This window comes from Pagrus pagrus, assembly GCF_965226575.1.
Source record: "Pagrus pagrus genome assembly, chromosome: 3".
NCBI lineage: Eukaryota > Metazoa > Chordata > Actinopteri > Spariformes > Sparidae > Pagrus > Pagrus pagrus.
In genome coordinates, this window is record NC_140187.1 from 26,196,997 (window position 1) to 26,212,501 (window position 15,505).

General features: G+C 41.4%; 1 protein-coding gene across 2 annotated transcripts; it reads left to right on the top strand.

Annotated features, from left to right (window-relative positions):
* The first annotated feature begins 2 nt into the window (after positions 1–2).
* On the top strand, positions 3–14,158 carry stimate (STIM activating enhance). Of its 2 annotated transcripts, XM_084349571.1 has the most exons (9): positions 3–1,014; positions 3,125–3,173; positions 3,277–3,372; positions 3,493–3,614; positions 3,881–3,993; positions 7,025–7,102; positions 7,391–7,534; positions 12,170–12,319; positions 13,153–14,158. In XM_084349571.1, the coding sequence occupies exons 1-8, from the start codon at positions 789–791 to the stop codon at positions 12,281–12,283; spliced, it is 942 nt and encodes a 313-aa protein (XP_084205697.1). In that variant the 5' UTR covers positions 3–788; the 3' UTR covers positions 12,284–12,319; positions 13,153–14,158. The 2 variants fall into 2 exon arrangements, with proteins under 2 accessions (XP_084205697.1, XP_084205696.1); XM_084349570.1 differs by having other exon boundaries at positions 12,170–14,158.
* Positions 14,159–15,505: the final 1,347 nt, after the last annotated feature.

A 15,505-nucleotide genomic window follows, 5' to 3' on the forward strand; every position in this document is an offset into this window, starting at 1 on the left:
CAGGGAAGCAGCTGGATGAACGCTAACCGTGACCTGCAATTATTCATATTCAGTTTTTAATATACAGACAAGCCGTTTTTACTGGCGTTGAAGTTATGAGTAGACGGTATACGCGCTGTTTTTAACGTCCGAGAGGAAATACAAGTTTGCTAGCTTAGCGTTAGCTTAATGCAAGTAAGTAGTTAGCTTGGGTGCTAGCTAGGTGGGTGATAGCATCTCAACCGCTGCATCTCTTGTTTGCTATGGACGTTTGACCGTCGGTAAAATTTCACTTCTCACCGACTGACTGACGCTATACAACACATTTTAAAATCAATTATAACAGTGGTTTTGACTATTCGAGCTACATGACACAGGTTTAGTTAGCTGTGGTGTTTGTTAGTAATGTTAGCTCGCAGAGTCCAGGTCAAGTCAGAAAAGGTTTTCACCGCTGCACCGACCCCCCAAACCAGATATTGATTTATAATGTTGCAGTTCGGCTTCTAAAGAGTGCAGAGGAGCCAGACACAGCTGCGTAGGACGCTACTGCAACTTCTAGTAACCTTTTTGAGCGACGGCTTTACTTCTCTCATGACACCAACAGCAATGGCTGTATGGATGCCTGAAGGAGAATGAGTGTGCGCTTGGAAGGGAGACGATGCCACCATCTTTCACGGAAGACTGTCCAGCTTAACATATCGATTAGCTGACCAACAACTACTGGAGAGGACCGGGAAGCACAAGGAGTCTGTGTGAGAAGCTCCTCTGTCGACTTTTTAAAAAATTGTTTCGTCCAGCTCCTCTGTCCCATGGATGTTGTTAGTGGTGTCAATATGCTGCCCCAGCTCGGAGACGTGGCACTGGCGGCTCCAGGACGAGAAGGGCTGCCCGCTGTGTCCTTTACAAACACGTCGGTGTCCTCCAGCCCGACGCCAGGTACAGATAACCGGGGGTGCGAGAATGGCGCCCTGATGGACTCGTTTGGGATTTTCCTGCAAGGACTCCTCGCTATGGTGGCTTTCAGCACGCTGATGTGTGAGTATGACCCGAGGTCTGCCGTGTTGTGTGTCAGATATCTGACTCCAGCTGCTGATTGAACTGGACAATTATCCAATAGCCTCCCTCAGTTAATCAGATGCGCTATTGATCTCAGCTGGGAGGCTTATGCCCAAGTCTGTAACAGCAAAAGGCGACCAATAATAAGATAGAGAGGCTTTGTGTATCTTGTAAAGAATAAATGCAGAGGTTTCTCTTCTCTACAACACTACTGTTGGTGACTTCTTCTCTTGTTGAACTTGTTGGCTGTGGTTATGATAAAAGCTGCCTACACTCTACACTTGCTGGCACATGTTTGATCTTTCCTGCTATTCTGCCCCTCTCAGCTTAAAACTTAATCATGAAAAGTCCTAACAGGAAACTGCTGAGGTTTTCACAAAATGTTTTTGCTTTGCAGGAGTCTTCTGTTCTTTATTTTAAAAAATCATCAAGTAAAGGGAGCAACGACAGGGCGATAGACTATTTCTTACCTTCAATATGTGTGTTGGAGATTCTCAACTGCTTTGCAGGCAACAAAACAACAGACAACTTCTGCTCAGTTAGGTAGACTAGTTAAAGGGACTGTTCTTCAATATAAACCTGCAGCTGCTTCCTGGTAATATTCATGCTAATTTCTCTTTACTGACAGTATTTTGTAGGAGCTAGTATGTGTGTATTTCAAAAGCTTATATTTAGATAGCAGGGACACATGGCATGGAAAGAATATTCACACTTAGGGTTTGGCCATGGTTCCATTCAGTCAGTGTCTGGCACAGCACTGACGGCTGCATGACCTAATGAGAGCAGTCTCACTTTTGTGCGTCCCAGCAGCTTTGCAGCAGCTTGGAATCATCAGCGTTTTAGTGCTTCTTTTTTTTTTTTTTTTGTGCTGTTTTACTTTTGTGCTGGAGGCAGAAAGAGTAGGCCTCCGCCTATGTTGACATCTCGCCCAGCTGCACGCAGGGTGTGTTAGGTCTGAAGTCACACTTGTGCATAGAGCAGAAACTGAGGTCACTGCTCACAGTATAACTTTCCTGCATGAAAACACAAGAAGCCTCGAGTAGATGCTCAGGCAGCACTTAAGTACTTAGTGCAAGTTTTGAGAAGTGTTTGATGTGTTTTCTCTTTGAATGAATTGAGGGGCTTGTGTTGAAGATAATAGCCCAGCTGAGGCATCATAGCTTTGAACAATACATTTAGAAGCCTTGTTTGATGTTAGGAAAGTAAATTGGTGATATAACATGTGGAGGCTCTCCTCTTATGCAGCTCTGTATCACAGCAGTTAAAAGAAGAGGGTCGTGGGGGTGTCCTGGAAAACAAGTCACTATTGTGAAGAACAGCAAGAGCTTTATTTGTGTTGGACATGTCACTGCTTTCAATGTCCAGCCGTCTTGCACAAAACCCCATGACTGTATTACACCGAGTGAATAATTAAAGTGAGGACCCAGAGTAGCAATCATATAGACACATACAGGAGTTATAGTGTTTGTTTTGCACACACTGAAGATCAGTTTGATTCGATATAAATAGCCTAATCTTATCACTTTATTACTGCTATGTTTCTTGACTTGGTCTGGCAGAATTACCAAACACTGAGGAATATAGCATCTGGTCTACTTCTCCCACGTTTGCCATCTTAAGAGAAACATTTCTCTGTTTCCTGTTAATTTAGCAGTGAGCTGAAAATAAGGGTATCACATTAATAATTTTACAGCTGCTGCATGTGGAATTAGGAGATTTTAGGTCATGTTCTTGACCATTAGTTCTGCTTCCTCTGTGACCAACAGCATGTCGCCCTTGTTCAGTTCCGGTTCTTCAACAACAAACTGTTTGAAGTCTCGCTCGTGCAATGGTTTAACTGCACAAAAATGGATGTCAGCTCTCGTTTTCCAAATCATAAATATGTCAGTACAAGACATGATTTTTAGTTTGACTCATGAATCAAACCATTAAAATGCTTATTGGACCTTTGACAGCTCACATCAGGGTTGTAACTTGGTTAAATGAAACAAAGAAGATTCTGTTAAATTGAATCTGTGTTAATTTGTGTATGTATGAATGATATGTTGTAAAATCCCACTATCTTTATGACACACTCTCTGCTCCACAGTGAAACGCTTCAGGGAGCCAAAACATGAGAGGAGGCCCTGGAGGATCTGGTAAGGCAGCTGAGCCAGCTTAAATTCATTTCTCTGCAACGGCATCAAATGAATCCCGCTGGGAGAGCCTCAGAAGGATATCAACTATCCTGTCTCTCTGCAGGTTCCTGGACACCTCTAAACAGGCCATCGGGATGCTCTTTATTCACTTCGCTAATGTGTACTTGTCAGACCTCACAGAGGAGGATCCCTGCTCACTGTGAGTCAATCCTGCATTTGACCTTCCTCCAGAGAGCTTCCTAATTTCCAAGAAACTGTGTTAAAATGTTGGAAAGCTCTCCCTGCAGTTTAGTTAACATTTATTTTCTGTCTCTCCCAGATACCTCATTAACTTCCTGTTGGATGCTTCTCTGGGCATGTTGCTGATCTATGCTGGGGTGAGAGCCGTCAGTGCTATTGTGGAGTGGAGGCAGTGGGAGTCTCTGCGTTTTGGAGAATATGGTGAGGACCGTGTGTGAGTGATAAGGTGGGAGCTGTAGCACATCCCTAAAATGCCTGCAATGCCCAATGGAGGGCAGTAGCTGCCATCAGTACTGCAGCGCTGCAATGTCATTTCTAACCTTGCCAATGCCTTCTTTTGTCCCAATGACCGCTCCTGTACCTCTGAAGCAGTGAAATCTAATAATGATCCGAGCTGTATCTGAAAACCAAAGCAGATTTTTCTCACTGTAATCTGTCTCTCTTTCCGTGTGTGTGTGTGTGTTTAGGAGAGCCAGTGCAGTGCACAGCCTGGTTGGGCCAGTGTATCCTCTACATCCTCATCATGATGTTTGAGAAAGTCCTTATCATGTTGGTTCTCCTCATCCCCCAGTGGAAGAAGGTCAGAATCAATTATTTGAGTGATAGCAGGTGAAATAAGTACCATTTGATGCCATACTGATTTTTTTTCCTAGACAAATTCTCAATATTAAAAAGGTGCTGCAGCATTTTTCAGAGTTATAAAGTTGCTTTTTGACCACATCAGGATTAGTCAAGGAAAAATACCTTTGTGTTTTGATGCCTGATTTCACACAGTAAGCTGGTTTCATGGGTAGTCCTTAAAGCCTAAAACACCGGAAGTACTTCTACACTGTGTACAATACAACATATTAGAGACGCATAAAAATATGTTCCCTGACCGGGAATCGAACCCGGGCCGCGGCGGTGAGAGCGCCGAATCCTAACCACTAGACCACCAGGGACAGCTGTCAGGTCACAAATAGCATGTCTTCTGGAATCTGTGGACTTTAAAAAGGACAGTGGTTGCAGTCCCACAAATTGCCTCTAGTGGTGGCAGTATCATTCAGAAATCCTAGAAGTTTTCAAGTAAAAAACCGGGCTTGAGAGTCCTCCTGTTGTACTTTTTTCCGAATATTGTGCAGGTTTTTATCCACCACACTAAATAAAAAACAGGGAAGTATATTTTGTTTACAGTCTAATCACTATGACAGGGGATCACTAAAATGCAATTCACTTTTATGTGATGGTACAGGCAGGATTAAACACAACACTAGCCAGCAAAGCAAACCCACTTATCAATCTTTACAAGACAGGCCCTTGATTGTTCAAGTACAAATGCATTCCTTTCAAACTGCCCATGGGAGTTTTTATGTAAATGTACAAAAGTTATGTACAGTATATCAGAATTCCTTTATTAATCCCACAAACAGAGATATTTTTTGAATTTTTTTAAAGTAGTATTTTAAACCCAGCATTGTTTACATCAATGTTAAAGTGAAACTCTCGCCAAAATGTAACCTAGCCTTTTTTTGTGAAGGAACCCGAGTCCAACCTTCATGTAAAAGCATAATTACAAAGAAAAAGCCACTTTTAAGATTTAAGATTCGTTTTCGGGTCAAAATCATTTTCAATTGCGTGCTAGGGGCAACATTACAGTAGCATCAAAATCGCTATTTTTAAAACACTAAGAAGACTCGACACAACATGAAACTTTGCTCATAGTATCACCATGGTCTCTACACATGAACACGAGCATTGAGAACATTGTTTGTGTACACAGAGTTAACTAAAAAGAAGGTTTTTGAACAACTCACGTTAGCAATAGCACTAGCTGTCCTGCCAGTCGAGAAGAGTCAATCGCCGAGTGCGACGTAACATGGAGGAGAGTACTCGGGGATTGACTATTCTCGACTGGCAGGATGGTGGCAAGCGGACACTTGTGCGCACAGGCATGCAAGTGTGAGACTGGCCCTAACGACTCTGAAACTCAGAGCTCACACGGGTTCTTAACAACTCTGTAAGGACACTCCCACACATGGTTTAAATACCTGCAACTCCCCTACAGTTCATTAGATAGCTTCTTGGATGAGAGGTGAGTGTTTGCTGTCAAAGGTACAGAAAGTGACATGAAAAGGTGTTCCCTGACCGGGAATCGAACCCGGGCCGCGGCGGTGAGAGCGCCGAATCCTAACCACTAGACCACCAGGGACACTTGTGTCAGGGTTATCTCTGTTCACAACCAGCCTAGTAGTGGTCCAAAGAAACCCTACAAGACACAGTACCACTAGCTATAGATTTGATATTACTGTAGTTAATTCAGACAAACCACACACATCAGGAATTCTGAAAAACTAGTATATTATATATATAAAATATAAGGTCAGTGGAAGAAGGTCAGAAAAAAATATTTGAGGGACAGCAGGTGAAATTAGTACCATTTAATGCCATACTGATTTTTTTTCTTGACAAATTCTCAATATTAAAAAGGTGCTGCAGCATTCTTCAGAGTTATTAAGTTGCTTTTTGATTCACAAGTTATGTAGCCTGTTACGTGTTCAGATTTTCTTTTATAAAGGTGGAAGGACATTATCACACTGATACATCTTCATCTTTTATCATTTAAATTTTATCAAATGGTTTAAGAGCTATTTTATGTTCATGAGAGTCAAAATTGTAAGAATTGTTAACACAAGCTGTCAAGAGATTAATCGGTTTGCATATTTGAGGCTAACATAATCAGTGAGTCCTTCCTGTTTTCAAGTGCATGTCTAGGTATGCATGTTTTATCATTCATTCATTATCTTTCTTCATTAACCAACCATTTTTTTTGTTTTCAGTTAATGCTTTTACGTTTCATCTTGTTCCTTCTTGTGATCAGAATATAAACTCAGTCATCCAGGTCATGGTAATTCTAAGTGCTGTATTGTAGGCAACTGGACCGGTATAGTTTCTTGAAGAGGTTTCACTTCTCATCCAAGAGGCTTTTTCAGTTCTAACTAACTGGAGGGGAGTTGCAGACATTACTTATCACCCACCTACAATGCAGTACTGAGGTCCCTCCCCAGACAGCTTAACAACCATTCACACCTGGGCTCACCTAGCCCTAGCAACCCCCATGAAGGCCATTTGGGTCAACGACCCACAAGTGGCCCTAACGACTCTGAAGTCAGAGCTCACAGGTGTCCTTAACGACTCTGTAAGGACACTCCCACACATGGTTTAAAAACCTGCAACTCCCCTCCAGTTAGTTAGAACTGAAGAAGCCTCTTGGATGAGAGGTGAAACCTCTTAAAGAAACTGAAACAGGTCGAGTTGCCTACAATACAGCAATTAGAATCTCAGTAGGAATGAACCAGCTCATTTTGGTTTTAAACCTTCAAATTCCCTTCAACAAATTTGTTTAGATTTACAAAGCAGGTATACCCTAACGCTAACCCTTTCTAATAATGTTTCCTAGCTTCTGGCAGATTTCAAGTTGTGGTGCTCCAGGGGATGATCCTTGATAGATGAAGACCATTTATTATTGCCCCTACTGATCTTACTACTACTACGTTCTAGCCTAAGGCTAGGTGTGCTGTCTGTGTTGCTGTGTATGTTTACGTGTGTATCGTATGTGTTTGTGTGTATCACAGCTGGCCCTCCTCAACCCCATAGAGAACCCTGACCTGGAACTGGCCATCGTCATGCTCATCGTTCCATTCTTCGTCAACGTAAGTCTTCTGTTTTTCTTTGTACACTTACTTTACAGGTCCTACACCACTAATACTACATGTGTTTAGTGACATTCTGTCATTGGTTTCTGGTTCTGTATGTTCATACCATGGCCATTTTCACTTGACTCGTGTGTGTGTGTGTGTGTGTGTGTGTGTGTGTGAAAAAAAAAAAAAAAAATATATATATATATATATATATATATATATATATATATAAATAAAAATCACCTCCTCTTCCTCATGTGGAAACATCATTCACAACAGTTTTTTCTGTTTCCCCTTTAGGCCCTCATGTTCTGGGTGGTAGATAACTTCCTAATGAAAAAGCACAGGACAAAAGCAAAGCTGGAAGAAAGAGAGGAGGACTCACGGGGGAACAGCAAAGTGCGCTACAGACGAGCTCTGTCCCATGATGACTCGGAGTCAGAGGTAAGTCAAGTCATTGCACTCAGCCTCTCTTTCTTTACCTCAAAACACCTCTTCTGCGCTTCTGAAACTTTGTCTCTGTATGACATGCTCTGACTGTCATCCGTTCCTGGTATCCAGCAATAATTGGCACCCTGGTATGGACAAACTGACTTGGTACTAATTCAGCATACCCTCAGTCTGAGGAGGAACATGTCCAAGAGCTGTTATAGTTGCCTAGATCATTGTTCCGAGTTTCTTTTATAAGCTTGTAAAGCAGATGAGCCTAATGCAGCTCTGCTACACACAAACACAATTCACACGCCCACAACGCACAAAGTCATAACTCCAGTCTGGTATAGATGCATTTTCACAAATGTTTGACAGCACAATCATCTTAAGAGGCCCTTGATTTCTCTCCATAATTTGATTAGTTTTGTTCACATACAGTCTCGGTCAAAAGTTTACATACACTTGTGAAGAAAATGTATATCTACATGATGATATGTGAAATGATATCTACAGCTCTCATTTTTCTGTGATGGAATTTGAGGCACACAAACTACTTTATCACAAAAAACATTCATGAAGTTTGCTTCAAATCTGAATTTATAATAGGTCTTCTGAAAATGTGACCAAATCTACTGGCTCCAAAATATATACAGTCAGTTGAACAATCAATTTTGGTGATTTGGAAAGTTGAAAATCAAAATCAAATGTTGGCCTCTTAACTTCTTCTGAGTGATTCCAATTGATAACAGCTGGTGACTTTTCTGGATCCATTTTAATAGGTTTGTTTGATACACCCACTAGACTCAGTCACAAACACTACAATGCGAAAGTCTAAAGAGCTCAGCATTGATCTGGAACAGCCCATCATTGATTTGAAGTCTAGCCATTTCAAAGCAGTTACAGGTCCCAAAATCAATTGTACAAACAACTGTTTGTAAGTGCATGGCACAGTTGTGTCACTGCCACAATCAGGAAGAAAATGTGAACTATCACCTGCTGCTGAGAAAATTGGCCAGGATGGTCACGTGTCCTTAACGACTCTGTAAGGACACTCCCACACAGGGTTTAAAAACCTGCAACTCCCCTCCAGGTAGTTAGAACTGAAGAAGCCTCTCGGACAAGATGTGAAACGTCTTCAAGAAACTGAAACAAGCCCAGTTGTCTACAATACAGCACTTAGAATACATGCTCTTTACAAATGTATGTAAACTTTTGACTGCCACTGTGTGTGCTTGAACCACCGCTACTTAGGATCCATTTCTTGGCGCATAAGAACACGTTCCCTGACCGGGAATCGAACCCGGGCCGCGGCGGTGAGAGCGCCGAATCCTAACCACTAGACCACCAGGGACCACTGTCAGTGGGGTAAACGCATGTAGTCTCGAATTTATGTCCTTAGAACAAGACAGTGGCGATGTTTTCCACATACTGCCTCTAGTGGTGGTGCACAGACACACTTGTTGTGTCCCTGTGACTCTCTGATCTCTGAAACTGTGATATCACAGTTGTCACAAAAGATCATTGTTGTTACAGAGGAGTTCAGCAACTTGCAGAAATACTTTCCAATTGAATCAACAACAGGCAAAGGACACAACAAAGTTTTGAATGTCTTAGTCACATCTGTCTGTGTTGTGAAGGGATTTTCTCTGGAATCAGAAATGAAAGGCATAGGTAGAAGGGCACCATCACACTGATTGAATTAAACATTTTCTCATGTTTTCAGTCGATGTTTCAGTCGTAAACTTGTCATCATCATTGTCATGGGTTTGTTTTTTGTTGTTTTTATCAGACAAAAAAGCCAGTATAAAGCAGGCCACTGATTTGTCCTAGTAGTATAGGGTTAGGGCTGTTTGGGGCGAAAAGACATAAATGATCCTCTGGAAATACTTGCATGAGGAGAAAATTTACCACGATTTTCACCACTTGGCAAATCAAAGAAATCAGTTGGAGCAGGTCCACCAACTGAATCAGATGTAATTCATTTGAGAAAGAAGGTGGGATTTGCAGCTTTATGTGTGACACTGGCTTAAGTAGTACGCATAAAAGCATGTTTATAATTAGCAACAGTGAAGCAGTCTGATGTGTCTCACCAACACACAGAGTACTTTTACTGTGAAATGTTCTGTGAATGAAAAACAATTGATTCCAAGATTAATCGCCAAGGCAGTCAGTTCCAGCCAGGCCTTTTCTCATATCAGTTTAAACATGTTTATGTCTGGGGGAAGAGCTGGCAAGTTTAATGAAATCAGATCTCAGGCTGCCAACTCTCAGAATGCCCTAGAGTTTATATTGGAGTGCTTCAAGTGAAGATTGTATGCATTGAGGAGATGTGGTGATAAAATTAATTACTGTCTTTTATTTTCTGCACTAGGATGTGGTGAAATTTTTTAAATATCAAAGCAATGAGGAAACCCCCAAAAACTGTTAGGGGGAAGTACAACATAACTGTAAATAATAAAAAGATAGTCCTTAAGGTGGGAAAAAGTTTTGTAGTTTAAAGAAAGGTTAAAAATACAGATATAAAAAGAGCCAGTCATCACCTACTGTAGTTGCTGGAGTTGGCGGCAGCTGGTAATAGATGTGTTACCAGTGATGTTGATTTGTAACTCAAACAGGCTTCACTTCCCTTTTAACTGCTGTTGAACAAGCTGTTCGACATGTGATATCTTTCTTCCTGTTGTCGGATAATGAGGCATAGATGAGAAGTAAAGGTGAGACAGAAGTCAAGAGGAAGTAATCAGGTATGCAGTTTTGGGTTTTGGCTACTGATCTCTGGTTTCAGACGGTGGTACAACACAGTGGGCCAGTGGTGCAATGGATAAAACATCTGACTGAATCAGAAGATCCTGGCTGTGCCACCTGGCTGGATCGTGAATAACTTTTTTTGTCCATCTGCTGACCCGAATTACTGAGTTGGTCTAAAGTGGGTGAAGCAGACAGAAGCAAAACACCATCCATGATGAGATTTAGCAAAATTGTTGATCTTGGCTTTGTTGAGATTACTCAATGATTGCCACAATCAAAGCCAGATTATATTCTTTGGACATGTTCCTGCAGTCTTTCCAAAAATAGTGGATTTACAATAATCCTATTTTGGGCACATTCAGCTTGAAGGTCAAACTGCATCAAGACCACTTTGTGTCTGAGGAAGTACAGTGACTCTCCGGCTTAGAGGGAACAAAAGTAAAGCAGGACGTGGCCTTTACCCATGAAACCCATGTTTCATTTTCATTTTGCTAACAGATAACAAAAATATAACGGCCATTTTGACTCTATTTCTTTCTCAGATCAGGTCTTGATTCTGTTACAAGTATAATTTGCATTTCTTGTCAATGTTTTCACTAACAGAAATGTAAAGCTACTTCTAAAGCCATTTTAACATCTGAATGTTCAAAGCAGTGCAGACAAAAGCCAGCGCCACGGTTTGTTTCACTACTTCTGTGCGAGCTGCAGCTGGCCTCACAGAGCATGCTTTCAGCAGAGCACTGAACTGTGGGGGATGGGCTGAGCCGTACTGAAACATGTAATGCTTTCAGCTGCATCAAATATGCACAGCGGGCCAGTGGCGCAATGGATAACGCGTCTGACTACGGATCAGAAGATTCTAGGTTCGACTCCTGGCTGGCTCGTGATTCTTTTCCATGTGATCCTGTTTTCATCAGATCTGAAATACAGCAGATTATCAAAATGAAATACAGCGGTTTCATTCACTCTGTCAGGCTTTGTTGAGAGGAGTCTTACAGGCAATAGAAGTTTCACTTACAGACTTCCTTGATGAAGGCACAGCATTACTTTATATACAAAGACACAACACAAGACATACTATCACCATTAATCTATATGTTTTAATACATATTTGTTATTTGTTTGGGGATTAGTAATGGAGTATTACTGAATTATTATTGAGTATTTGAAGCCAAAAATGTAGGAATTTGTGTGTCAAAGACTTTTACATTTAATGGTTTTCTCCTTCAGCAGGGTGAGGTAAGGGCTGTCAAGAAGCAAGACAGCTGAGTAATACTACAAAATTAAAATAAACTTCAATTGACTTGTAAGGATTAGTTAAGTGTATGCAAGAAGAATTGTGGCTTTTAATTTCTGAGAAATTTCATTCAGTGTAACATGTAATAGCTGTGTTACGTATACTGTGTCTCTGGAGGGAGCTTTCTGAAGCCTGGAAATAACCTTGATGATGTCATCAGGGTTATTTTGGCTTAGGTTGAGACTTGCCAATGCCTTATGAACTAAAGGGAATGGGTTTGAAAGACATGGGCATTTTCCAGGTAGGCAGACTAAATGTTGGGATATCTGGGCATTTTCCATGTATTTATCAAATCTGTCTCTTGAGACCTGCAGCTTCAAAGAGGTTCAAAGAGCTTGACCCTTTTATTAGTCACAGCAAATTCCTGGAGTTCTACATCGTACCCTCGATGGAAGTGAATGAAATCAGATGATGTAAAGTCTTTCAGAAAATTAGCAGAAGAACAGGAACTCCTCTGTGCAGCTTCTCTGCACCTCTAGAAATAGGACATTTTCTGTGGTTTTGCTTTGGACTGTACTCTAATCCAGTATCTGAGAATTTAGGATGTACATACCTGCGATTCGGCCTAATAGTTGTCTGTCTGCCTCTCTGTCCTACATTTTTAGATCCTTTTCTCAGCAGATGATGAAATGGATGAGTCTGATGAGGATGATGTTCGTCGACTCACTGGGATGAAGACGGTGAAAAAGAAGAAGCTTCGCATGGGGATCCCTGTTTGACCTGCGTGCCTAGCTTAACTGCTACAACTTCCTCTGGTAGCTGTTCACCTCACAGGCCCACAAATACATTCCCCCATGCCTCCACAGACTCTGTATCAGCCTTAGGAGTTGACACGATCTTTTCAAACATAGGATGCCCTCTGATGACAGAAGAATATACTGTAAATTTAATTCCCTTTACTGTCAACTCCTGGAGGACTTTTTTGTAAACTGTGTCTAACCTGGGATTCAATGAAACACACTGGGAGACATTTGTGCAGTTAACCAGGTGCTGCGGATCACTGTTGCATTTCAATATGGCACTCTTGGGGTGAGTGTTCAAAGACAAAGACACGCTTTGGGAAAAAAAGAGTCCTCACCATGAATGGACATATTAAATCCTTTATGCACGTATAACAGGAAAACAGTAACACTGGTTTTATACAGTTTGGACTTTAGTGGCAGTGTGTATGGGGGCAGTTGTTCAGGATCAGGTTTGTTGGACAAATCTAAACAGCCTCAGCAGACCAAAAGTCATGCAAGCAAAACTGTTCAAGGAGTTGGTTTCCTTTGTTAGTCTAACATGTCCTCTAAAGTGATTGTATTCCTGATGTAGATTCCATGTAAACTTTGTCCTTTGTTTTCTTATGTAGCCGTACCACCATGGCCTGTGATGTGTGTGTATGTGTGTGTATGTGAGGGTGTGTACAAACTGGACACACTGAGGGGAACATTATGTGAGAGTGTTTGGATCACTGTATCGATGCAACTCTTAACACTTTCCAGCACAGTTACCCACTTTACTACTGCATATCTTGTATGTAGTGTTACTCGTGTCAAAAGGAGCACATTAATGCTTGCAGCAACCTTCCATTTTTATCTTTTGACAGAGTCCTCTCAACCGTTGAACCTACAGGACTGCAAGCAGCACACTGCAACATCCCTCTAATATCAGCTCAGCCATTGTTGTCTGTCTGTAGACACAAGACTGCAGTCTCAGTTTGTTTGTGACTGTTTTACTGATGTGATACTGACTGTGTGTTCTTTGTCTTTGAATGTCTTTTGTCTAATTTTAAGTTATGGGGTTTTTTATGAGTTTTGAGTGTTGTTTTCGGGCCAAAAAGGTGACTATGCTTGTTCCAAAAGTGTTCTTTATTCCTTCGATCCAGTGGGGAGAGTAGATATGGGAACCATTTCTTGCACAATTTCCCATTTATCACAATTTTCATTTTTCCGTTTGTGTGATTCATTATGTTTTTGTTACTATAATGTGCCTGAGTGAAATTACCAGCAGGTGTTTTTGTTTTTTGTCAGTTTGATTCATTCTTTTTTTTTTTTTTTTTTCCTTTGACGGTTTTATCCAGAGCTCTAGATCTTCAGGCAAGAAGCAGCATTCAGCGGGCTCTGATGTTAAGAATGTGACATGCATAGACCTCTAAACTGTTAAGTGACTGTGGACCAGACAGTCGGGAGAAAGGGTGTGTGTGTGTGTGTGTGTGTGTGTGAGTGTGTTTGTGTGTGTGCGCCAGTGTATATACACAATATTAACGTATGTACTGGCGTGTTGCATGTGTCAAGTACGCATCATTGGTGTGACTGCTGGTCCTCTTTAAAGTAAATGGAGAGTGACATAAACTGTGACTGTGATGATTATGGTAAAGTTGATGATCTCATTATGATGTTTTTGGCATGTTGGCAAGGAATAAATGACTGTGCATTTTAAAGGAATAAAGTTCAGCATCTCGCAGCAGTTATGGGAACTCTCAGCTCAACCAGGACAAAGAGGGCTTTTAGTATTTTGCAAAGTAAAACTACTAGATGGTCACAAAGGCGAAGATGGCGGTAAATTATCATTACAAATGCTTTTCCAATAAAGGATGTGATATACTATCTTGATAGCCGCCTCATTTCTATTATAGATTGTGACCGAATGTCAAAACAGTGTTCCCTGACCGGGAATCGAACCCGGGCCGCGGCGGTGAGAGCGCCGAATCCTAACCACTAGACCACCAGGGACTGTGACGTCGTCGTCATTCGTGACCAGACACAACATGGTTGAAGCACACTTTCCCTAAATATCTTGTGAGTAGAGTGAATTGTTGACATGAAATGTTTACCACAAGACGCAGATTTGGGGAGAGGTGACGTCGCCATTAACGCCACCCGAGGTAGACTCATGATTGTGTGTCCTAAAATAGATCCAGCACCACAAATACCCCCAGGGAAGACACACATGAAGCTCTAGATTCATGGTCACCCTCCAGTAGCTCTTGAAAAAATACATTACATACTGTCTCATCAGCTTTAATTAACACACAAACGCAAATTTTCCATCTATTACCTTGACTGTTTGCCGTGATTTCACCCTGACACAAGCATCTCATTTCTTCGCCTTGTTGTTTTTCTCCTCCATCCCCACGCACACCAATTAGATTTTAAAAGCCACTGGTGGAGCCCCAAGTACAGTTTGTGATACCATGAAGTTGTTGAGGAGGTGAGGAGGGATGATTAACTGGTCAGAGTAGGTAAACATGCACACATGCACAAAGAGATGCTCATTAACTTCAGTCAAGCCCTTGGAAGGGCCTAATAAGCAGCTGTACACACGTGTTTTTATTTTAAGCAGGTGGCTAATATACCAACGTTGACACTGACAAGACTCAGTGGGACCAATCATGTACGTGAGGAGTCAGATTGTGGATCTTTGCATTTGTCATTCCTTTATAAATAAACCTGTAAACCAGGACAGAGGCTATTCTCTCAGATTGTAAGATTATACTCGTACTATGATGTGACTGAAGCCAGTTCAAAGGTTCTCTGAGTTTGTCATTTTAAAATAGTGAGTCAGTTTGTCCATCATCCCACAGTTAACTCCTCAGATTCAGAGTATGATGCCAAGACTCATCACTATTTCCTTAACTGTGTGCTGACTTGTTCCAGCCTAAATGAAAGAGACAAAAAGCCCATTTAAGTAAAAGACAATCTGAAATTGAGTGTCACATCACATCCTACATTAAAGAAGACCTTTATGCTTTTCCATTTTTTCCTTTACTTCAGTATGTTATGGAGGTTCTTGTGCATGTAAAAGGTCTTGAAAGTTAAAAAGCCCAAGCTCCTCTCTACCACAGAAAACACTGCTCCTGAAGCCTTCCCACCTTAAATTCTGTGACTTCTTGACATCACACTATCTCACAATGTCACACATTTGCATGATTGATGTCTATATTCACGGCAGAAGTGAAG